Source organism: Ctenopharyngodon idella, chromosome 5 (genome assembly GCF_019924925.1).
Source record: "Ctenopharyngodon idella isolate HZGC_01 chromosome 5, HZGC01, whole genome shotgun sequence".
In the NCBI taxonomy this organism is placed as follows: Eukaryota; Metazoa; Chordata; class Actinopteri; order Cypriniformes; family Xenocyprididae; genus Ctenopharyngodon; species Ctenopharyngodon idella.
The window spans coordinates 15,889,117-15,915,000 of record NC_067224.1 but is presented as its reverse complement, the minus strand read 5'-3'; the positions used below and the strand labels follow the sequence as shown (position 1 = coordinate 15,915,000).

Below are 25,884 nucleotides of genomic sequence, written 5' to 3'. Positions count from 1 at the left end.
TTAATATGATGAAGTATTAAAACACTGGCTGAAATGAGCTGGGTGAGTTTTTGAAAGCTCTGCGATAGATGTGTAAGGAACAGCCATCACACAAACCATTTACGCAACACATCCAAATCCCATCCCAGCTGAAGCCGCACAAAATGAAAAACGACAAACGGACACAAATGAGTGATAATCGTCTACGGCAAGGCCCATCAGCATTAATCAGGGCCATATGGTTGTGGTATTCCCGGCTCCTCTGGGCTGGGAGATGGGGTGCTGGAGCATGGTGGGACTCTAAGCGGTCTCCTAATGGCCCAGTTAGAGAAGGTAAACTGAAGACAGGTGTTGGATCCCGCTGAGAGAGCTATCTCCTACCTGCATGCACTTATTAAGCATCCCTGTGCCTGGCCTCTTATCCTATAGCTGCCCTTTAACATGCTGCATTGTGCTCAATCAGTTCTGGTCGCACTGTGGTGCTTCACACCCCACTGTATTCTACAAGACAGACAAGTGTCTTGAGCAACATGCTGCCATGTGTACTCGGAAGTTCACTGTAAAAAGGAACTGCTGGGAAATCTCAAATTCAACGCAACCTAATGCATTCAGATTTTTAGGATCTCCAACCTTTGTCAAGGAGTATCACTGCTTTGTTTTGTCAATTTGAATTATTTTATAGGTCACTATATAATCATGACACTGAGATGCTTAGAGATGCTTTATAGCAGAATTTAATTCTGTTTGCATTATTGATCATTATCTTCATGTTTATCACCGTAAAGCTGGTTTGAAACAATCTGCATTATATAGAGTACATTCTTTGTAAACCCTAGAGATGGTTGTGCATGAAAATCCCAGTAGTTCAGCAGTTTCTGATCAGCCTGTCTGGCACCAACCACCATGCCACGTTCAAAGTCACTTAAATCACCTTTCTACGCTATTCTGATGCTCAGTTTAAACTTCAGCAGCTCAAATTGACCATGTCTACATGCCTACATGCACTGAGTTGCTGCCATGCGATTGGCTGATTGATAGTGAGCAGTTGAACAGGCGTACCTAATAAAGTGGCCAGTGAGTATAAATAAAGGTGACTTGACACACAAACCTCAAGAAGAGTGACAATCAATGTCAAAAGATGAGCTCTTAACAACACGACCAGTGTTGAGAAGGTTACTTTGGAAACGTAATAGGTTACAGATTACAAGTTACCCTATTTAAAATGTTATAAGTAGTGTAACTATTTCAATTACTTTATTAAAGTAATGTAACTGATTACATTTGATTACTTTTCTAAATTTCCAACAAATGTTTTCAGCTGTTAATTATTTTCAAACATTTATACCAGGCAAGGATAACCTTACAGTAGTACTCAACACTAATTACTGTCAGACTTTCAAAATCTTTCACTTGAATTAAGATTATAATAATTTAATTTTAAAGCATAGCCACCACAAAATCAGACTTTAGCACCTCTTTTAAGTTGAGATAATTCTGAGGGTAAATACAGATTTAAAATCGCAACAAGAAATTGTTTAATAGCTATGATACTGTTTTTGAAAACAAATCTTTGCTATGACAGGAAACACTAACAATGCCTTGGAAAAAACAGTTAACCTTAAAAAATAAAGCATATACATAAACCCAAATAGGAAATAAAACAGTTAATAAGCATGTGCCCTATTCTGTGTCCTAAACTCCTGAAACATTGGTGTCATATTTTAGAGCAGTCAATGCAATATGGGAAAGAAATCAATGAAACAAATTAATATTATTCAACATATCCAAGCTTTTTACAGAAAATATTCAGATGTAACCCCCTTTTTAATGGTTAACATTCTGGGAACAGAAATATTGTTCAATTTGAAATTCTTTATTCACAAATTTGACTAGTTGGGACAACATTTGAGGAAATTCTGTTGGTCTAACATGGGTTTTTATGTAGTTTAAATTATTTCACATTTTTTTCCTAATATTTGTGACTCAAAAGGTCCTGTAAACTGGAGTTAGTGTCTGCTGTTCTGCTGTTGTGTGAAGCCTATGTCTGTCTCTACTATATGTAATAGCATGTTGTGTTTATATTTTTGCCTTTTTTGTCATTTCTATTTCCATCACTACAGCTTTCCGGCTAGTGCAGATATTCTCATGGACAATGGGTATTTCTTCACTCTGTTTCTCTCTTCTCTCGCTACGTCCTAGGAGATTTTCTCTCACTGTTTCTTCCCCTTCAGTATATACCGCTGCTTCCCGAGGGACTCTCATCCTCCTTCAGGTTGCTCTGTTTATGTCTGTCTTTCCCATGTCTTCCCTTCCCCCTCTCTCTCCCTCACATGCCCTTAGTCTGACCCATTATCGCCACATCACCTGTCCTACTGCGCTCTCGTCCTGAAAATCCCTCCAATTCTCGGCTCTCATCCTTCCATCTCCACCTCCCTCAGGAGGAAAAGGGGAATTACCACCCTCTGCACGAAAGAGCTCACGATTGTGCAAAGAACGGAGCATCACCTCCGACAAACCCCTATAGAGATGCCTGCCTGGCCAGAAACAGTGATCTCAAACCTGAATAATGTCCAAATCATGATTGCTATGGACGTTACAATGGAAGGGGATAGGGCCGTGACCCTGATTAAAGACAGGTCTACGATGGAGACATAGGCGGTGGGAAAGCCGAATGCCTTTACACAACTTCGTCTCCCAATTCCTGCAGGAGTAAAAAAGGATTAGGTGGTTAACGGAAGACACGAAAGGACTGAAAGTGACTTTAACATTCCTAAAGTGAAAGTCCACCCTCTGGCTTCAATTAATGGGATGAATGAGATCTGAAAATCAATTAAATAAAATGCTCGACCTCATCTGCGTTAATCAGGCCCTCTGACAAATTAATATTTTGGTGTCCTCAATGTATGGCAGTACTTGTGAGTGTGTGCATATGTACAGTATAAAGTCTTTTCTTCTGCCATTACAAATAGTCTGTGTAAGTCACTTTAAATGGATAGTTCCCTAAAAAATTAAAACTATGCCATCATTTACTTACCCTTGTGTCATTTTAAACCTGTATGACTTTCTTTTCTCTGTGGAACAACAACAACAACAAAAAAATTCCTTTTTTTTTAACCATACAATGAGATAGTCCAATGTTGTTTTGGATGGGCTTTTATTGTATGCGCAAAAACATTCTTCAAACCTTCTTTTGTGTTCCACAGAAGAAATAAAGTCATACAGGTTTGGAAAGAGATGAGGGTGAGCGAATGAAATTTCTTTTTTGGGTGAACTATCCCTTTAAGGCAAGTCAGTTCATTCAGCGGCCAATATTCGTAACACCCCCAGGCAGCTATTTCCTCTACCTGAATGGGGGAAGACTGAAATCTCCTGTTTTTAAGATATTATTTTAAATCAGCAATATTTTCTGACCTCACTGGTATCATAAATGTTGCTTTTTTATCTAAAATCACACTAAACAGCTGTATATTTCAGGCTCTTTTAACTTAAAGGCGGGACTTCCATTACTACAGCTGTCATATCAAGAATCACCCATATTTTCACATTAATTATTCTGCGAGTGGTCTGTCTCCACGTCCTTATGTCTCTGGTGTAAGTCACACCACTGGAACGTATAAGAAAGAACAAATGAACGGCAATGTGTTCCTATTTTTGATTGACTTATTATTCAGGGCAAAAATCACACATAAAAATCCCGAAATATTCTAATGATACCATATTGAGACTATAGCACTCATCAGAGAAAGAAAGAAAGAAAGCAAGAAAGCAAGGAAGAAAGAAAGAAAGAAAGAAAGAAAGAAAGAAAGAAAGAAAGAAAGAAGACATAACTTGACAGGATGAAAAGGATGAAGAAAGAGCCCACGACCCAAAGACAAACTACAACAGTCCAAAAAAAAGAAATCACCAAGGCAAACAAAAGGCAAGCAAACATCTGACGGAGCAAAGCAGATCAGCAAAGACAAAGGAATGAAAGACATTTTTTTTTTTTTTTTTCTGGTGGGCTGGGTGGTCCGCTGTTCACGGGGAAAGCGGGCGAGAGGCGAGGGCGTGTGTTTGCGCTTGGCATTTGCATGGCTGGCTCCCCAGTAGCCCTGGCTTGGGATCCACTCTCTCATATTTATGTGCATATTGAGTGTTCCCAGGTGTTGTCTCTGGACTCGAGGTCATCGCTGAAAGGGCAGCAACTAAATAAAACTGACATACTAACAGAGCATCTGCCTGCGTGCGGCAGCGTTTGGCTTTGATTTCTTATTGACATCTGCCCAAACAGACAAACAAGAGTGTAGGATGAAAAACAAACTATTGGCTTTCCGTGACTCCTGCTTCGGGAGTGTATCTGCTCGCTGAATGAAATGCCAGGCTGTTTGAGCTGAGCTGTGCGGCCACTATTGATGGTGTGATTGGGAACATCAAGGTTTTGGCATATTTGGTTGATGGAATATCGTACCTCTCTGAGCCAGTCCTGAATGGACTTGTTGGCCTCCTGGTGCCAGACGTTATGGACCGAGTCAGTCATGGCCACCGCACGGACACGATTCTTCACTTCTGCTTCTCGCTGAATTATCTGGGAGAGAGAGAGAGAGAGAGAGATTAGCACATAGCATATGATAGCATTGTTTCAATTAAAAACTACAGGATTGTCCAAATTTATGATGTTTTTCAGTTTCTACTAACAGAAACTAACTCTTTAGAGTATCATGTACTGTCAAAGTCAAAGGTAATCAGTCAATAACCATGGCACATATTAGAATTGCATAGAAATACCATCATATATTTTCTGTCATCTATGCTAATGTGCTAAACATTACAACAGGAATACAAGGTCTGCAATGCTAAAATCTTTAATGTAAAAACCACTTCTACATGATAAACACATGTGAAGAGGCACTTCTTTTCATCCTCGTATTTTAGATTGTGTTCAATCCAAAGGAGTTAGCCTGTCATGCTAACTATTCCATTCAAGATAAACGGCTAGAGAAAAAGGGCCGGTCTGACAACAATAGGTTAACAATCACTTTACGTGATCCATTTTACAGGAGCTACACCTGGCCTGGTGCTACATCAAAGTGTCCATAGTCATTTTAATACATTCCCCAAGCCCATTTAAATTAGAGGGACTGTATAGAGATAAATGGAATCTATTAAGGCACTAAGGACTAATACATCACACCGCTGATAAGCTTTTCTCAGGAGCATCCTCTTAAAGAAAAAGGGGAGGAAGCACATGGCGGCTCGCACACACACACACAGACACACACGCATACACAGAGTGACTGAAACACGCATGGCTAAAATGTCTTCCTGTTTCAATGATACCCAAGAGGCCAGCAAATTCAACCTTTTAAAAACTACTAAAAGTGTCAGTTAAGACAGCGTTTGGACTTTGGAAAGCTAACTATACACGTTCCAGATATACATGGTTCTAAAAACCATGGCTGTAAAAATGGTTAAATAAAAACAGAGCATAGGATTTTCTAGCAATACTGTGCACTTTGGTGTCCTATAACTATTTTAAAGTATTAAAGTCCCCCTGTAGTCAGTAATTTTATCTCTTAAAACTCATCTTTGATCACCAAATATTTATGTTTCCTGTGGGAAAAAAAAAACAAAAAAAAAAAAACAAACTTAATGCCTTAAAATAGCTTGAATGTAACTCTACACCCTTGCTTCATTTAGTATACGCGGATCCATGAATATGCTAATTAGCCCCGCCTCCACTCACTCGCACAAGCTCAGAGATCCACTAGGTCAATGCTGCACAATGGAATCGCTTTTTACAACATCGGACACATAACGGTAATTAATATGGTTAGCCTTTTGCTTGATTACATTATCAAACAGCTAATAATGTGTTTCTAATGTTACACAAACCATGTTCCCGTTCTTCATCTCAGAGTCAGACAGCTGTCTTATAAAAATCAATATCCTTAGCAATGCTTTGAACAACTTAGAACTTAGGAGAAAGGCATATAGTTCATCAAAAGCATCATCATACACCCACTATATTGCTAAATCTTCCCAATTTTTCATATCAACTGAAAAATATACTGGGATAACCTGGCTTCTCTTGAGACTCCCTTGCGTGGTCAGTTAATGATATGCTAAAGCCCGCCGGCACGTTGACGTGATTGGTTACAAGGTAGTTTGTGACGTCACAGACACCAGTGATTTCAGCGTTTTTGAAACTATCTTTAGATCACTGCAGTTTTAAAGAGAAAATACTCAGCAATGGTGTTGACTTATGAATTTGCACATGGTTTGCACATTCTTAAAGCATTTTAAAAACACCACATAGGCATATAAACAACATTAAAAACTCGATTTTCTGTTGTGAAACTATTAGATGTGTTAGATAACTACTAAGAAAGGACAGGGACTTCTAACTTCTATAGCAGGACAAGAAAATCTCGTCATTTAAATTTTTTTCCATGTATTGTTGTGTTCACTGTATTTTGTTGTGTTGACTGTAGTTCAACCATTCAGTGCTGTTATAGAAATGCATTTTCCATACTAAGCATCACCTTTTAATGTGTCCACTGAAAATGAATGAATGAATGAATGAATGAATGGTACTCTCTTGGTGGAAAGTGCTGTATATCATTACAATGCTGCTGCTAATATGGAAATGTTATGTAGGAATATTTAAATTACTTAAAAAGGCTATAATGGTATTTAATGACAGCTTTACTCATTCAATGACAAACGGCCTGCCAAAATCATGTAAACACAACCTCAAAGCAAGCATGGGCATTGGATATGAGGAGGAAAATGACAGAGCAGCTTTGATGTGTGTGAATCTGTGATGTTTTCCTTTGGGAAAACTGAAACATGTGTATTAGATTTACACCATCACACTACTCTGATTGATGTCCTTCAGTGACAGTCTATGTGCTCCACACACGCTGTCTGCAACTGTCTTACACACACACAGGGCCCATCAATGTAAACCTATAATTCAAAATGCCCTGTGGGCAGAGCCAAGCAAAGAAATTATTAAAAGAACATATGAACCAATGAAAAAATAAATAATTTACTGTCAGGGCAATCAATGTAAGGGAGCGAGTAAGAATGGCGGCACACACAGGACCAAAGCTTTAAAACACTCGTAATCTACATTCCTCCGTACATTAGCTTAAGCATTATAGCACCACGTGAGCCGCTCTCTCAGCTGGTCTGTACCCATAAAAGCAAGAAACCGGGCAGCTGTGCTCATCAACCTCCTGCCCAGAAACAGCGCAAAGAAAAAGCAAACATGTGGAAGTACTTGTTGCGCTAAAATCAACAGAGACAGATGTTGAAACATTTGCTATCTCACTTCTGCCCTTTTCTTTGCACTTGAGCATCTGGCTTGAGGAGGAGAGACAGGGGGAGAGGTGAAGGCGCGATGAAGGAGCAACGAGACGGAGATGACATCCAGCCTTCGAGATGGAACGAAAACATCACTCCCTAATTTTCAACACAAGTGTGTTAGCAGTGAAATTTGCATTTTCTGAAGAAAACAACAGTGCTTGAACAGCAGCAAAAGATTAGTGTTAAAGTTGTAGACTTCGTTGCATCAGTTGTTATGACTCTCAATACATGTCTTTTCTCAGTCGGCTGCTCACGAGAATCAACACTTAGTTACTATGCAGTGTAAAAGTAGCTGTAAATGGTTAAAAGACAAATCACAATTCAGTATGCAAATAGATGTAAGAAAGAATGCCAGTCGCAATTTATTATGCAAACACTAAATATGACATCACATTCTGATATGATATTGTGAAGGCAGCGTGCACTAATGACTTAATAGTGAGTATACTGTATATATATATATATATATATATATATATATATACACACACAAATGTATTGCCTATGGTTAGTTCATGTTAGTTAATACATTAATGTTAACAAATGAACCTTATTGTAAAGTGTTACTATATATATATATATATATATATATACACACACACACACACACACATATATATACACACACATATATATATATATATATATATATATATATATATACACACACACACACATATATATATATATATATATATATATAAAACACTATCTATCTATATATAACACTATCTATCTATAGAAAAGTTATATTACAATTTAATAATATTTCACAATAGAGTACCTCAGGGATGACGTGCTTTTGTAGGCAAAACCCGGAAGCGAGTTAGCATTTTAGGACTTCCGGTTCCATCGTCCTAAAGTCTATGGGTTTTTTGAATGGGTTTTTGCTAAATCGCCTAAAATAAGGTCTGTGGTTAACAAAGCCTCTAAATATTTTCGCGTTTTGATCTATGACATAAAACACACCAGTTATAACCTGCTTGTGATTTTTTAAACCTTTATTGTGTCTTAAAAACGGTGGTTGCTAACAAATTGCTAAAAGGGACTACTTCCTTTGGCGGAGACTTTAGACGTCATCATGACAAACAGGACATTTGGACAGCATTTCTCATGAAAAAGTGGATAAGTATTCATACACAGCGCAGATCATAATCAGCGAGCATGTTTTTAAATAAAGTTGTTTTTTAAATAAAGTTTGAGGAAGCTTGATGGTGGTGACGTTGATCCGCGACCATGGTGCGCTGTAGTCCGTTTATAGCCTACTGTTAGCTTTTTATATCTGACGACTTTATTTAGGCTTCAAAATGTATAAATGTTGTGTTAACTTGTAAAGATTATCTTGATAGACAAAACGTGTAAGTGTCATAACCCTTTGTTAAACACAGAGCTTATTTTTTGTGATTTTCCAAAAGTCTATGGGAAAAATGCATAGGTTTTCGATCGAGGGAACCCGTGTGCCGCTAACTTCCGGGTTGGCCTACAAAAACATGTCATCCCTGAGGTACTCTATATTACTGTATTTTGATCAAATAAATGCAGCCTTGGTGAGCAAAAGAGACTTTTTTTTCAAAAACATTAAGCATTCGTACCAACCCCAAACCCCTTTATCAGAAAGGTTTGAAGAACATCAGTTCAATGCTGCCTTGCAAGTACTATAATAAAGCCAACACAACTCTTGCGGGCAGGAGTTGGTGTAAGCTGGTTGTTTTTATATTTTGAGGTGGTAAATGGTCAGCCGTGACATTCGGTCAAACAGTATCAAGGACTGCCAGCGGGAAACCTCTGAAGACAGCAGATTTCCTTTCCTTTTCTCCGGATAAGCTCCATTAACACTGTTCTCTTCATCCGTCTTTTGCTACACAGCCCAGTTGCTATGAGACCCCAATCAGTAGAAACCCAATTAAAGACACAAGGATGATTTTGGACCAGCTAGCCGAAATGGTCCTTCCGATAGCAGCTAAATCCTGCAGCTGATGAGGACAAAATACCCCCGTTGTCATATATCCTTGCCCCCCCTTCCCCCATTCTCACTCTCACTCTCTTCTTCTGCTTGACCTCTTCAGTGACCTCTACTGTAAAATACAGCATTTAGCACTTTAAGTGGCTTCACGTCACGTAGTGAGCTAATTGCTCGACTTCAGTTGTTCAAAATCGCATTTTCCTTAATGAAGCTGACCGCAATGGAAGAGCTTCTTTATTTGCCTCTGCATTTTGAACACAAAATAGTGTGAAACACACACACATGCGCACACACAAGCAAAGAGGAGAGTTAAACGATAAGAAAGGCGGGGAGGCGATTCTCGTGCAGCGATAAATACTTCGCCATTTCAGCCGTCCCGGCGACAAAAGTGAACGCTCTCCATGAGACTTACATGCAAACACACAAGAAATAAGACAATTATTTAGGGCTTTGATAATTACGTGTCAAAGGCAGTGCAAGTCACCAGATAATTAGGTGAGAACTGAATGGTAATCCACAATGGCGTCCCTGGAGGCAGGGGAAAAAAAACACTCAACACATTCCCAGAAGAATGAGGGAGGAATAAAGTAGCGAAGAGATAAATAAATAACATGGGCTTTTAAAAAGGAACGTGCTTACCAACAAATAGCATCATGAAAAAAAGCGGCAATTACCATGCTGAGGGAAGACAGCGCAGACGCACACACTTGCACACACGTGCACGTGAATCCAGATGCAGGCTGATTCAGGAAGCCATGCTGTTAGCATCGGTGCTGAGTCCAGACTAATGCATCCAAACTGCTGCCATAATCTGGACATCCCACTGTGTGGTAAAATGAAGCTTAAATATTTGATTGATTAACTGTCCAATTACAACCAGTGAGAGAGGGCCAACACTGCACATAGATGCACAGCACGCACAGCTACATACATGCACATCCACACAACAGCAGTATGTCTTGGCAAAAGTATACACTGGTACTAAAAAAGTACTTAGACACTTACAGTATAGCTACACTTAAAAACATATGAATGTCAAAGGATTTAACATTGGATAACAGACTATCAGCCCAAGCTAGATCTACTGTACAAACAAATGATGCAACCCTTTTCCCCAAATTAACGATTACTTTTGAACCAACTGGGGGAAGTGGAAAGAGCTCTGAGTAAGTTACAACTTAGCCTTGTGTAAATGAATGCTAAATTAGGACTTTTAACTATTTGAGTTTTGCACCATTAAACTTGGTTGAAACAAAACCGCACAGATTAAATAAATACTTACAGAAGCCTCCAACCTGGAGTAATGGCTTTTTGTTACATTTACAGACTTTAATGCTTTAGACATATGAGGTAAAAAAGTTGGCATACTGTTGCTTCCAAAAACATTTAATGAGCGTGACGTTTCGAGCTAAATGCTCTACATCAGACTTCATCTGATCTTAAAATATAAACCAGTACCGCGATACCAAGTCGGTAATGAATTTTTAAAAATGTAATGCGCTGTTGAATGGATTTGTAAACACCTCTGATTGGCCTTTGTGTTCACACGCTCATCAGATATGTCTGTGATTGGCTACAATGATCAACGCACAGGAGCGTTTGAAAACACACGCAAGTGTTTGAATTTGAAAGCATTTTGAAAGCCGGGAGCATTTGAAAGCAGGCGTCTATCAGCTGACTGGTCCGCTGATAGACGCCTGCTTTCAAATGCTCCCGTGTGTATCTGTGTAAGCGCTTGGTGAAGAGGATTCATTGATGCCTATTTACAACATGCTTTTGAAGCGTTGATCATTGTAACCAATCACAGACATATCTGATGAGCGTGTGAACACAATTGCCAATCAGAGGTGTTTACAAATCCACTCAGCAGCACTCAAAGTGTCAAATTTTTAAAATTTCAGTACCAACTTGGTATCACGGTCGGTACTTTTGACCACAATACACCTCATACATATACAACTATGACAAATTTCATTAACATATTCCATGATTATAATTAAACTGACATTCACAGCTATTCAACATTACTTCTGTTTACAATGACTTATAACATCCCAACAACAAGATGTTTTTAAAACATGTTGATTGAAAATAACACTTGTACTGTCTTTATTTAAAATAAAAGCTCTTTGGCTTGACAGTTCAGTGGTGTCAACTAGCTAAACTAATCTCAGTGTCCTTTGCTAGAGTTGTGCTGACCCCATTAAGACCATCTAACCTCTGGAGCCAAGTTTTGGCCTTTCTTCATTTTCTAGGTCCAAGAGGGCACAGGCCAGGCCTCATTCCTCTGGCCCCCCGCTCAGGGCTGAGAAAACAGCGGCAGCTGCCCTGGAGCTCCGACACCCTGCACAGGAAGAGACAACACTTGCGCCTTCCCCTGCTTTGAAGCCTGGGCCTCAGCGCCTGCCCGTCCTTTGTCTTTGGAGCAGGAAGGAAACCCTAAGCACCAGGACACTATGAGGCCCTGGGGAGGTAGCGTGTGCGTCGGTGTGGATATATCTAACCTCTGCTAGTGTCCAGCCAGGAGTATATTCGCTATGTACGTGTGCATTTATAGGCGCCACAGTGGAACTCGGCGGGCGTTTTTTGATTTATGTATACTAGTAAGTGGAGAGCGAGTGGCGATAACTTCCTCTTCTACTTCCTGTCGCTGAGTGGAACGCCACGTGTGAGGGATGACATCGTCCAGTGTGTTGTCCCGGAAAGGTTGAGCCAGAATGGGGTATCAGTGGACCTTGTGAGCGGAGATGGGGCGAGTAGGCGACGCTTCATGGACAGACACACACACATACACACGTCAGCAAAGGCGGCCGAGGAAAAGGAAGCCGGGTAAATATTTACTGACACAGCACAAGCGCTGAGCGTTTGACACCTACTGGAAACAAAAGCGAGAGGATAAGGAGCGGCGTGCCAGGAAAGGCAGCGGTGCTGTGTCGAGCTTGCACTCATGGAAAACAAGAGGAAAGAGGGAAACATGGGGGCAGGATAAGTGAAAGAGCAAGTGAAGGGGGCACAGGGGCGGGGTGCTCTTGGGCATCAGTCACTGTCGAATAAAGGCCACACACAGGCGACTCCTGAAGCTTGCGGCTCTTTGAGGCATCATTGACGGTTTATGCTTCAATTACCAAACCGTACTGTTCATACTACCATGTAAATAAAATCATTTAAAAAAACATTCTAAAGAAAGCAGAGTCCACATCACAACTGCAACAATAATGTCACATAAGAACAATATCGTTGGAATCACTTTCACAACTTTTTTTTTCCAGCTGATGAACAATAAAAACATTGACAGCCAATCAAAATCCACCTGACTTTAAAGGGCACGAGCATTTAAAGCAGCAGACAAGAAAACTGCTGCAGACTCTTATAATATACAGGCCATTATAATGTTTTGGTGTGGACACTAATATAGTTATCCTATAAACTAATATAGTGGGCCTCAACTCCTAACTGATATGCTTTAACTTCAAATATCTAACATGTCGAAAACATACTGATAGAGAATTAAACACACAGATAGTGCACCAGCAGAGTGTGTATGTGTGCATGCATTTTTGTGCTCATCAGAGAAAGAGGGGCCCCGGAGCAGCTGTGCCTGGCACAGGGCCCATGAAGAGAAATCTCAGTTTGGATGATAAAAGGCTGATGGGGCCCCTCATTTTGGACCCGTTCTGCATTGATCCTGCAATGCCTTGAACCCTGGAGAGAGAGCGGAGTCTGCACACTGTACCGACAAGTGTGGGAGTGCGTATCATCACGGCAAAACTCTCCTTTTGTGTCTTCACTCTTTGTTTGTATCTTCACATGTAGTGCAGCTCATTCAGCCGGCTATAACTGTTGGTGGGCAGTTGTTGATTTTACATAGTTTTCAATTGGTTAGATGCCACTGATACATGACTATTTTCATGAAAAGGTAATTGAAATGACAATATTTCAACAAATTGTAAATTTTTTTAATTTTGACAGTTTATTGTTTTCAAACAAATTTCGAAAAAAGTTGTGCTGCTTAATATTTTTGTGGAAACCATAATACATATTTTCAGGATTCTTTGATAAACTCAAAAGAAAAGCATTTATTTTAAATAGAAATCTTTTTTAACTTCATAAATATCTCTACTGTCACTGTTGATCAATTTAAGGCATTCTTACTAAATAAAAAAGGGTTACACTTTATTTTACAGTGCCGTAGTTACACTGTATTTACTAAAATAAGTACTAAGTACTATTAATTAACTACATACTTACTATAGAGTTTCCATGACCTTTTATGAATTTTAATGACATTTCCAGGCCTGGAACATTTAAAACATTTCCAAGTTTCCAAATGACATCATAGCATTATTTAATACAACTCTAAGTCTAAAACAAATTGTATTTAAATTGTGTACAATCAAAATTATCTATACCAATAGCATGGTTATGAAGTATAACAATTAAAATTTACTATTCAATTGCAGGACTATTAAACAATTTTACAATTCCCTGTGCTAATCTTGTAGTATTGACTTATCTTAAAAGATATCACATATAAATATAAATCATTCATATCTGTATCATTGTATCTTAACTTCATGTCTATATTATGGTTAGGATTAGGAATTATCAATTCAAATGAACACCTCTTTTGGATTGACACAATTAAAGTCATTACATTACTCCTCAGTGCTTCTAAACACACTGCAAAAATGATACAAAATAAGTGACAAACATTACTTTGTGGTACACAGATGTCTCTAAAAGACAGATGAAATCCCAGCAGCTAATTAAAGTTGTGTGTTAATTAGGGGAGATTTTACTTAAGAAAGAATAGTACTAGGTGCGATCACAGCAACATCTTCATCACCTTCGAAACTGTTGAAACCGGCGTGGATATTGTGCTGGCGTTGAAACGAGGGAACAGTATATTTCAGAGTGTGCGTATCAACAGGGCAAAACCCAACTATGTGTCTCCCTCAGCCTTTCGGCAGTGCCATAAAATAGAAAGCTAACCTCAATATTTCCCCTCTCTGTGCTGGGACTTGCTGGCCCATTAAATTCTCCTTCCCATGTGTCATCCTGCACAGTTCCACCATGAAATTTTTGTATAATTAAACTTTCTTAATGATTTATAAGCTATAATAATAGCCGTAAGTATTTTTGAGCAGGTTAAACTGACACCCTGTAAGTGCACATGTGGGGCTGACCCTGTTTTAACAGAGTTTTGGATCATTGACTTTCCCGGCTGGAAGAATGAGGGACGGAGAGGGATGGAGCGAAGAGGGAGACGCGGCTCTGTCATAACTCAGACGCCCACTGACACATACAGGCTGGGCCTCGTCAGCCGGGGGAGGTGAGGGCCGGTTCAGGCAGACGGCGGGAGAGACAGGGGTCAGGCTGCCCGAGGTGTTTACAGGAAAGCCCAACTCGCCGTCAGCGCGCCGAGACAAACTAGCAGAGCAGAGTGCACGTCTGACAGAAATACAGCTGCGGAGAGTACACACGATGATAAAAGTACCATTATTTGGATGAATGTTAACTACAAACTGCTTCACAACGAATATGACATCCTTATAGGGTCACGCTGGACAGAATATCAATTAAAGCTGCTTATGCCTGGGAATTAATCGTGAACGAGAAAATGCCACAAGATGCTAAAACATATATTTACGTCTAAATACTTGCATATTTACATGTTATGTCTGCTTTAGACCACGACCAGACATAACACTAACAGTATGTCTTCACAAGGAAAAACATAAAAGCAAGTGAAGTAATGAAACAAAAACATTTTATTAACAAAGAAAAAGGCGTGCACTTTAGCCACTCGAGAAGAAAACAAAATACTAAGCCTCTTTGAAACCTCGAGGGAGTATCCTCGCTTGTTTCAGAGTGTACCGGGAGGTCAGGTGTGTGTATGCTACAACTGCGTATTGTCTGTGTATGATTCTAAGTACGTGGGTGTGTACGAAAGAAGTTCTCGCTAATGTGTGTGTGTGTGTGTGTGTGCGCGCGTGCATGTGCACTTTCAAACGTCAGTGTCAGGCCAAACCTCCCCTTTTTTAAACGTTGAGACTAGCTGCGGGGCTTTTCAGATGGGCTTTCAGCAGAGACGTTTTGTTTAAACTTTCTGAGGCACTCACCCCATCCTTTCAGTCACAACTCCAAGTTGGAGGAGAAAAAAAAGGGGACCAATGGCTAATGAACGTGACGAAACCGCTCGCCTATCAGCTATCTGTTTCTAAAGCTCCGTCTAGCCTGCCGAAGGGAAAGAACTCCTGAACCCCCCAAAAATGAGCCTCTGATACCCCTGTTCTCAAAGGCAGTCCAGCACCAGACGGACAAAATTAATGGAAATATATAACAATCTGAAATTAACTTCCCATAGCCACCAGCTACGTTTTAACCAGGAGTTGAGGAGAAGAGAGGGTGAGTGTGAAAGAGAGGCTGAAGAGGAAAAAAAAAAAAAAAAACCTATTACAGCTTCACAACCTCCTCACACACTTTTATACACACACACACACACCCACACCCACACACACACACACACCTACCCACACCCACACACACACAGAGTAGCTAAAAGAAAAGAAAAAAATACTTTTCTTACAAAATTTTCAAATTCCTTTTAAATAGAAAGTTTCACTGAATTTGTTTAATTATTTTTTAGTTGCTAAAAACGGTATTTATTATTTTATTTATTTAAAACTTGATTTCAAAACAATCTGAGATATAAAAACGGTCAAACAGAATAAGTTATTTTTGTTATTTTGTATGCTAAACTAATACCAAAGCACTAAGAGTGTTTTTAATCTTAAAAGTAACAAGTCTCTAAATATTAAAATAGTCCCAAAAAAGAACATGGTAATGATTTTTTAATTGATTTAAATCACACATATACCCCAAAACGAACTACACTAATTAGCATTCAACTGAACAAAAATGTAGCATTGTCGTACAATCTGTTTATTGATGGTTGTCAGTTCGATGCTTATTAGTATACTTAGTTAGTAGTATACTTTCTGATTAGCACAATATATATTATTATGGCCCATTACTAGGGATGTTATTACAGAGAAAGCCCATGTCACTCAAGCACAAAGGGACAAAGTCTGGATTTCGCTAGGAAAGGGATTCAACGTTCTAAATAGACCAAGAATGACCTTTCCCCCTAATACACCACTTACAGCAGAATTATCTTTTTAACTATTTAACTGCTGTCAGCGATTTGTCAGAGTGTGGCAATTACCAACCACAGCTGAGGACATTCAAGGAAAAAAAAAACACTTTATTTATTTAGTTTGCAGCCATGGAAGACATTTATGTGCTGATAAAGGTAAGTACGAATGCAGTGATTATCTTGTCATTTGTGAATTTTTCCTTCTGTGGTTATAATAGTGAGAAGCCAGTTTCTGCCGTTCCCTTTGTTCTTTGTCGTGTTTGACGCCTCTGGATGTGAAGAGAAATATTCAGAGAGTTCGCAAACGGAGATGCATCAATTATAGGAATCATAAAGTATCTTTCATGTTGCTTTTAATTTTCTTTTCGTTTTGGACGTTTGATAATTCACAACTGTCACGTCAAAATGACTACATGTGTCTCAATTTCCAAGTATCCGGAACTGCAATCCAACATCCAAGGTGCTGACTAACTCGCACTCTTGAGTTAAATGTCATCGATGAGTCAAATAAACTCGCCGGGCTATTGTTAGTATGTGTACGTGTGTGAAACGCATGTGACCTGAATATGAGACAGCAGGTCAGTTTGAAGTCCTCCAAGATGGATATAATGTAAAATACAGGTTAAACAAAATGGCAAAAGAAATCAACATGGGCACTGACTAATTGTGAATCCTCAAGATCACATTATAGCATTTTCTTTGGACCAAAATGTAATAGACACACACACACACAAAAAGGTAAGACAACTAGTAAGAAAGACAAGGAAAATAGGCTATGGGGGTAAACTGTCCCGCTCAACTCTGAATGTAGATTGGAAAAGCAAGTGAAGAAATCTCATTCTCCACACACACACCTACACTGCTCTCATCTACTTTAGTCTATGCAAAAGCAGTTACAAAGGATAAGCAGTGCCCCCTAGTGTTTTTATCAATGTGAAATGAGTCCAAATCAAGAGTGTGTCCCCTAAGAGAGAAAAAGAGACAGTGATGAGGGGTAAATCGAGTTGTGGCATCACAGTGGAAAAGCCTGAGGAGGACGAGCTGGAGAGAAGGGGGAGGAAAATGAACGAGAAAAGGGGGAGAAAATAAGGTAAGAGGTTAAGGGAAAGGGGGATGGGGTAGCTGTGGAAGGGTATATAGAAGAATTCTGACACTGTCAAGATAAGAAGTAGACTGTAATGATTTTTTAAGGTGTGCAAAAGCAGGCCAAATAAAAGCAAACATCCGCTATAGCCAAACACACACTGCAAGACTGAATCTCCCTTTTATATATAAAGATGGCGACAAAAAGCCCATGAGTATAGACAACACGCAATGCGTTCTTATTGCCACTGTTTGCTGCAAGTGTGAAACAACAAAAAGCATCAAACTGCAAACTTGCAAGCCCTTTCTCCAAGTTGTTTGGTCACATGTTAAGAATCTACTCTCGTATGCGAGTCTGTGTGAGAACAAACTGCAGCTACAGTTGGGGAGAATTAAGTGAAACATCTATCTTGTGCATGATTATTAGTATAAAGTGTGAGAAATTGAGTTTTTAAATGCACACAGGATGTCGAGCTTCAGTTGTGTATTGTGTGTTTGGCTTTATTTGAGGAATTCCTCAGAGAAACTTCTAAAAGTAATGTACTTTCAGCCTAACTCAAGCTGATTCAATAACATTGCTCATATTAACATCCCATTTCACTGACATCGAGGTGTAGGTCCCACCTCTATGACACCTCAATCTGACTTCCGGTATGTGTGCGAATGTGACCACTTTTATGACCAGCAAAACCTACAGGCATCCGCAGCGGGACGCAACCCCACACCACCGCCACAGTCGTATGTCTTAAGATGACATCAAAAGAACACCACAAGCTGTTGATGCTCCCTTTACCATCTCTCCAGTATTTCACACAACCCACCATAATTCACAGCACATAAAACCTTAAAACGGCACATAAAACAGTTCATCTCTTTTCAGTGTCGGCTTCCCGGGCTTAAAAATTAAATATGTTTTACCGCAGGTACATAACTAAAATATAGAGTAAAAAAAAAGGGTCTCGTAAAAGATTCAAACAGATTTTTGACTACGTGTTCAGAAGCGGGAAGCTCGTGGCTCTCTCTGCAGGAGCACTGCGGAGGCGAGCAGACTTCCACGGTAGGTCCAAATCTATAGAATAATCGGCACTGCATGGACATGTGTGATATTATGAATACCCAGAATGCTCTCTTATGACATGTGGAGAGAGAGAAAGTTTGACTCAAAGAGCACACGGTGCTATAAAACATGCTGACATTCAATCAGTTTTAAAACACATATGGAGGGGAAAAGCAGAATGCTGAATGAGAGAGAGAAAGAGAAATGAGAAAGAAAAAAAAAAGTACTGAGGAGGTAAAACATCTGAAGCTCATGGAGAAACCGATATCCAACATCCTCTGAAGGTGCAGAGTTCAGTGACATTTGTGAAGTGTGGTGCTTCTCTTTCGGTAGAGCACTTTCACAGCTGTTTTTCTTTCTTTCTGGCCTCTTGTTTTCTTGAATATGGAATATTGCTTTTCAGTTTCTTTTTTAATCTTTTGAATGTCGTTCCAAATCATCCGGGCCTAATTTAAACCTTTTCCTTAAAAAAAAATAAAAGTTCTGTCATTATTTACTCACCCTCATGTCCTTCCAAACTTTTTTTTTCTATGGAACACAAAAGTGGATATTTCGAGAAAATGTTTTTGAATACATTGGAAGTCAACGGTTACCAAAACTGTTTGGTTATCAACATTCTTCTTTTTTTTTTTCTTTAGTGTTCCACAAGAGAAAGTCATACAGATTTAAAATGGCTTGTTTTATTTATTTATTTATTTATTTATTTATTTATTTCACTATCTATCACAACCAAGCGATTGACAAAATGTCCTTTTGTTCATCGCTTGTTGTGCTTGGTCATAAATAAGTCTAGACTAACTTAAATGGAATAAATAGCTGCTTCATCTGTTATTGTTATTGCTTTATCGTGTCGCACCTGGTTAGGACACAGTGTAAGGCTTCCAATTATGAAGAGGAGACAAAGCACACGTGAAAGAACAAAGAATGTGTGTATAAGAGTAAGAGACAGAGGCAGAAAATCAAATTTGAAAGATGGAAGGATGTTGTCCTCCTAGACTAGTCTTAGTCCCGTGTGTAGACCTTGCCGTAGGCTCGGAGGGAGAGAGACGGAAGGAAGGAAAAGCATGTGGAAAGGCGAAAGAGGGATTTGTTTGTTCCTGAGGTCATGTACGGCACAAAATCAAGAAGAAGAGGGGTGTGTTGAACTGTGTTAAAGATGACCTGCAAGAGTAGAAATGTAACAAAGTTTCCCTCTCGGACACATTTTACATCATTAATGCCTAATGTTCTTAGTCTCTTAAAGGGATTATGAAAAAATCCCATTCTCCTTTATCTGTTGAAATAAAATGTACTTTATAAACATACTGAAACTTTCAAAAGCCAAAAACTTCCTGCTTAAGTATAGAAAGATTACACTATCATTTAAAAGTTTGAGGTCAGTAAGACTTTTTTTTAAAGAAGTCTCTTATGCTCACCAAGGCAGCATTTATTTGATGCAAATATAAAGTAAAAACAGTAATATTGTGAAATATTATTACAATTTAAAGTAACATATAATTGAATAAAATGGTTTTTTTTTTTTTTTTTTATGGCAAAGATGGATTTTCAGCATCATTACTTCAGTATTCAGTGTCACATGATCCATCAGAAATCATTCTAATATGCTGATTTGCTGCTCAAGAAACATTTATTATCATCATCAATGTTGAAAACAGTTATGCTGCTTAATACTTTTATGGAAAGCATTATAAATTTTTCAGCAAATTTTGATGAAACGGAAAAAGAAAAAAAGAAAAAAAAAAAACTCAAAATGATGTATATGTTAAAATCTGACAAACAATGACTGAGTTACACCTGTTTGAAGTCGATAGAGTCAGCAAAGTCAATTTTGAGAAAAAGTGAGTTAAAGTTTTCTGAAGGTTCCAAAACAAAATCACCTAGCAACCATACCTTAAAATCTCTGGTAATACCACAAAATTTGGCACAAACCAAGTCAATACCCATATCTATAGAAAAAAAAAAAAAAAAAAAAAAAATCAATCCCCCCCGCCACCCAACCCCCATTATTCCACAATTGTTTGATTAACATTAATGAAACAGACAGCCTATATATTACGACCTACTATACCAAACGGATCTAATTTAATGTTACACATCAGATGTTTTTCCCAAAGTTAACCAAACGTTCACTTAAGACATAACAGATAATGTTTTTGTGAATACTCGCCAAGACAGATTTTTTTTGAATCACTGTAATTCTGTTTATATGTGTATATCGGGATTGTGCGCTGTCTGAGGCATCTTTGTGCTCACGCTTCGGATCTGACAGTCAGCGTGAGTAAGATCGTTTTGTTTACATCAGCATGAGTTTGAAAATCACATTTCATTGGTTCAGACTCATGCCATCGGTAATTCGCTATGAATATTCACAAGTTGTAATATTGCTCTTTACAACGATACCAAACTTGTGCTGAGGGAATCGCCAATAGTCGAGAAGCGAGCAGAAAAACACAGCATTTTTCATGGACAAAGGAAAGGTACTCCTCTCATAAAACATACAAATAAAGATACTTTTAGATGTTTAATGGCTATTTGGAGCATTGGGATCGCTAGATGAGGGCTTAATGAACTAATTTTTGTGAAAACCTTAATTTCGACCAAAATTGACATTTTTTCACTTGTTTTGTCTGTAGCTCGAAATTAGCCAGTGCGCATTCCGACTCATTTTGCAAGCACGGATCACATTTATCTGAAATAGAATCTTTGTAACATTACAAATGCCTTTATTTTCAAGTAAAATATCAATTTAATACATCCTTGCTGAATAAAAATATTAATTTATTAAAAAAAAATCTTACTGACCCCCAACTTTTTAATAGTTAGTGTATGTATTGATGGTGACAACAATGGTGAATACATTAACACAACACTTAAGTTACTGAAAGATGGGGCAATGCTATAGGTATCGACAACAAACCTGAAAGTATTGTGACATTTCAATGTTAGACAGTCAACAGAGTCTATTTTTTTATAGTACTGTATAAATACACAAGTAAATAAATAAACAAACTATAGTAAGGGAGAACAATCTGAATAGACTGAATCAAGTGAATTGTCTGACCAATACAGTCTATGATTCCTGAATCCTGTGTTTGATTCAGACTCGCAAATCAATTTGACTCAATATATTATTTCTCTGTACCCAGTTGTTCTCTCTCATCACACAAAACCCATCTGACATTCTGTCATCTAAAACATATACATTTTTCCCATGTTGCAGCACAATCTGCAGCACTACTTCTAAATAGCAGTTTCAGAAAAAGGTAAAAAATAATGTCTGAAAAATAAAAATTCAACTGTTTTTAGTGTAAGACAACCTTGACTAACATTATAAGTAGACCTCAGGGAGAGAAAAATGAATAAAATGCTAAAAAATGTATGAGTGTATGACTAAGCTGTAACTCTATGAACGTGTTCCATATACAGTATGTGTGTGCTGTATCTGTAAACCTTGTTCAATACCCACCCTCAACCGAGGCATGAATACATATCACATGACCCTTCCCTCGCTCTTGGTTCCCCTCAGCGCAGCGACTATTAAGATATTGGCGGCAAAGTTTATTCCTCTCCTCTCTCCCACACTCCTTCCTCCTGCAGGTTGGGGAGGATGTGTTTGAGGTGAACTCTGCATAGCACTATCTCAGGGAAAAAAAAGAAAAGAAAAAGTGATCAATGTGGGGAGGCGATGCGAGGTTCCCTAGGACAAGCCAATCAATGCGTGAGAGGAACCTTGCCCAGGGCCCTTATGCAAATGGAGGCACGTCCGGTAACCCCGGGAGCCGACATGTGCGTCAGATCAATGGGGCGCTGCATTAAAAACCTTACAGCTATATCAGATGCCTGCCCACTAAATATGTAATGATGAACCCCTTAAGATTTCACTGTGAGCTCTTTAACTAGCGGCAGAGGCACATGTGTGAAAGCGAAAAGCTCGATCTGAACATCGAGAAAGACGTATGGGATTAAATCGGACACTCGATTACTGTCGTTTGCTGCGGACAACATATGCAAGCTGGTAAATTTACCGTGAATATAGCATCAGACTTGGAAATTAGGTTGAAATATTCGAAATTGCACCGTGACATAGACGCTAAACACAACAGAATGCTATAACAACTATATAAAGGCTATTTTACATTAGCATGGGACGAAATGAAGTGTCAAACAGACGTCTGAAATATGTCTGTCAAACCATGACAGGGCTCATCACGGATGTTCAATGGCTTATTGTAATACATAATTGCATATTCTATTAGGCGGTACTCATAGCGATATACATTCACATGCAAATGATTTCGTCCAGATGAACCACACAGAAGATGACAGACAATAAGCAGGCATAACAAACACGTCTATGTCAGCGCAGACGCATAAACACTGGCGCGCACGCCGCAATCTCGGAGTTACACATCAAATCAAAGTCTCTTCTCACTTCAAAGTGTGTTCTGGACACACAGACGCACACATTCCTGGAGCGTGTCTTATCGTCGGTGTGAAGATAGGCCACTCCGCACAGGCGTTTGCTGATAGTTTATTTATAGAAATAGTGGAGCGGGGTGATTTCTCTTATCGTGCGCTCGTTTCGGCGTGAATTTATCCCTCCATCCATGTTTATGCGCTAAACTCTCTGAGCCTGTTAACAAGCAGCAGCTAATTAAGCTTGTGACAGAGAAAAGATGAAGTGGGGGAGGAAAAAATGAGAGAGGGAGGGAGAAAGACAGACGGAGAGAGTGAGTCTGAGTTAAACGCACAAGGTTGACCTCGCATAACTGCGGCGGCCCCGGGATGCACAACACTACAAAAGTTGAAAATACAACCGTTTTAAGATGCAACACAACAGAAGACACAACAGCAAATAAAGTTACAATGACAACAAACACACACAAAAAACAAGCACAACAAAATTACACCATACATAACACAAATAAACCATAAATACAATGGAAATAAGCCACACACAATGAAAATGAAATACACTATCGTCATAATACAATGACAACTTGAAAATTAATTCTAAAACAGATTACACCACAATAGAAATAAGCCACAACATATCTGATAAAACCACAAAACAACAGAAATACTCCACAAAACAAATTTATGCCACAACACAACAAAGACAACGGCAAATAAAAAGCACAGCACAACGCATATTAGTGACAATATACAACAGATTTACAACACAACCAACACAAATAAGCCTTAATACAATGGAAATAAGACACAAAGCCAGCCTTTAAGTTGTTCCAAACCTGTATGAATGTCTTTCTTCTGCTGAACACAAAAGAAGATATCTTGAAGAATAAGGGTAACCAAACTGTTGATGGATCTTGCATAGAATGGGGGAAAAACAAATACTATGAATGTCAATGGGGCCTATCAACTCTTTGGTTACCGACATTCTTCAAACTATCTTCTTTTGTGTTCAACAGAAGAAAGAAATTCATACGATTCTGGAACAACTTGAAGGTGAGTAAATTATGACAGAATTTTCATGTTTGGGTGAACTATCCCTTTAAGGCCAAAACAAAATTAAACCACGACAGAAAAAACACAGCAAAATCAGATTAAAACAACAAAGGAACAGAATTACCAATGGAAACACAATGGAAATAAACCCCAACTCAATGCATATAAGTGACAATACAGAACAGAAAACTAAGAATTACACCACATACAACACAAATAAGCCACAACAACACAATAAAAGACACAAAACAATAATAATAAACCATAACACAATAGATATAAGTCAGAACATCATGAAAATAAGCCACAACACAATGCAAATAAGCCACAACACAACAGAATCAGCAAAGCCAACAAAACTCCAAAATGGAAATAAGCCAGATGAAACCACAAAACAACAGAATTACTCTATAACACAATGTGTTATTTATGCCATAACACAACAAAATTAAGACACAACACAAAGAAAATAGCTCACCAAACAGCAAAAAATATGCTACAACACAATACAATTATGCTATAAACAAAACAAATAATACAACACAAGATAACGACAGCACAAAACAATATAATTGTCCTACAAAGCTCCATTGATGTGCCTTCGGATTTGAAATATTGAAGCAGTTGTGTGTGAAAAGATTTGTAAGAAGATCCTGCCTGGAGATCTGTTCTTCTTTGTAATATTTAGCAGATACATTGTCTATACTGTCGTTATATAGTCAATAAAAGGCAGCTACTATTTTCATTTTACCAAGGTGCCATATGTTTAATATAATGTTCTCTTGAGGTGGATCTGTAATGAACAGACATACTCATAAAAACGTCTCACAACATTTACTGAGCAGCGTCAAAACTCGTTTAACCCAAAACAGCTGACACACGCTTTTCCTTCATAATAAACACAAGCATCCACACTTCTAACAATTTAAAGCATCCCTTACAAAAACAGTGAATGCACTACCATATTCATGTACGATGGTATTTACATGGTACTTTAAATAAATACCATGGAACAGATCTGGTGTGTATGTAGACTGAAAGCTACAGTAATTACTCTAAGCACACACAGAACTCCACCCCCTCTGTGACCCTGTTTCAGCGTAACACACCTGGATGGCAAATTGATATCAATTAAAAGCTGCATGCAGACGGGCTTCCATTCTCCAACAACAATCTGTGCATGCTAGATTGCTCGTCATCTTCTAAAAACAAACAGAAATTAATGACAAAATGAGCCGGAAATACATAAATAATCCACTGACGAGCTTTAGTCAAAGCTCTCTCTCTGGTGAATCCCTCACAACAGAAGTCCAGGAGGGGAAAATTGGGTTTGAAGCGGCCCGTCATAAATCAAATAAATTAATAAATAACAGAAAATAGCACAAACAGGCAGATAAAGAAAACAATGCCTGGGAGGAGGTAAAGAGGAAAAAGACAATCCACAGTGGGGGAAATCTTTTACAATGTTGATTGTCAGGATCTCTTTTCAAGCTACAGAAATGAGCCACACACTAAGGTGGAGTGAAGGGTCTGGGAAGACTGTGTGCTGTTAATCAGGAGAGTCCTCCAACAATGCAGAGGTCCAAAGAAAGCCTTGTTCTGTGGCGTAAATCATCCAATCAGGACTTAAGCCCATTTCACCATCACACACTGATAGACCTGATCATCAAGGTTCAAACAAATATCAACAAGTCTGAGCTTCAAGCGATGGCATCACATTAATGCCAGTTATTTAACTGAATGACTCTCAAAGGGTTAAATGTGGTAATTTCGCTGCTTTCTATTGAGGAGAAAAAAAAAAAAAAAAAAAACAACGAACAAAAA

The 25,884-nt window shown here is 38.7% G+C and overlaps 1 protein-coding gene across 4 annotated transcripts in view; it reads right to left on the bottom strand.

The window, feature by feature from the left end:
• The window catches only part of fam172a (family with sequence similarity 172 member A), a 194,344-nt gene that overhangs the window by 58,979 nt on the left and 109,481 nt on the right, over positions 1-25,884 (bottom strand). For 3 of the 4 annotated variants that reach the window (XM_051895764.1, XM_051895767.1, XM_051895766.1), the window contains exon 9: positions 4,427-4,543. In XM_051895764.1, the coding sequence (XP_051751724.1) occupies positions 4,427-4,543 (117 nt within the window). Of the gene's footprint in view, positions 1-4,426; positions 4,544-22,031; positions 22,227-25,884 lie in introns of those variants that run through there. The other variant, XM_051895768.1, reaches the window with a different exon arrangement.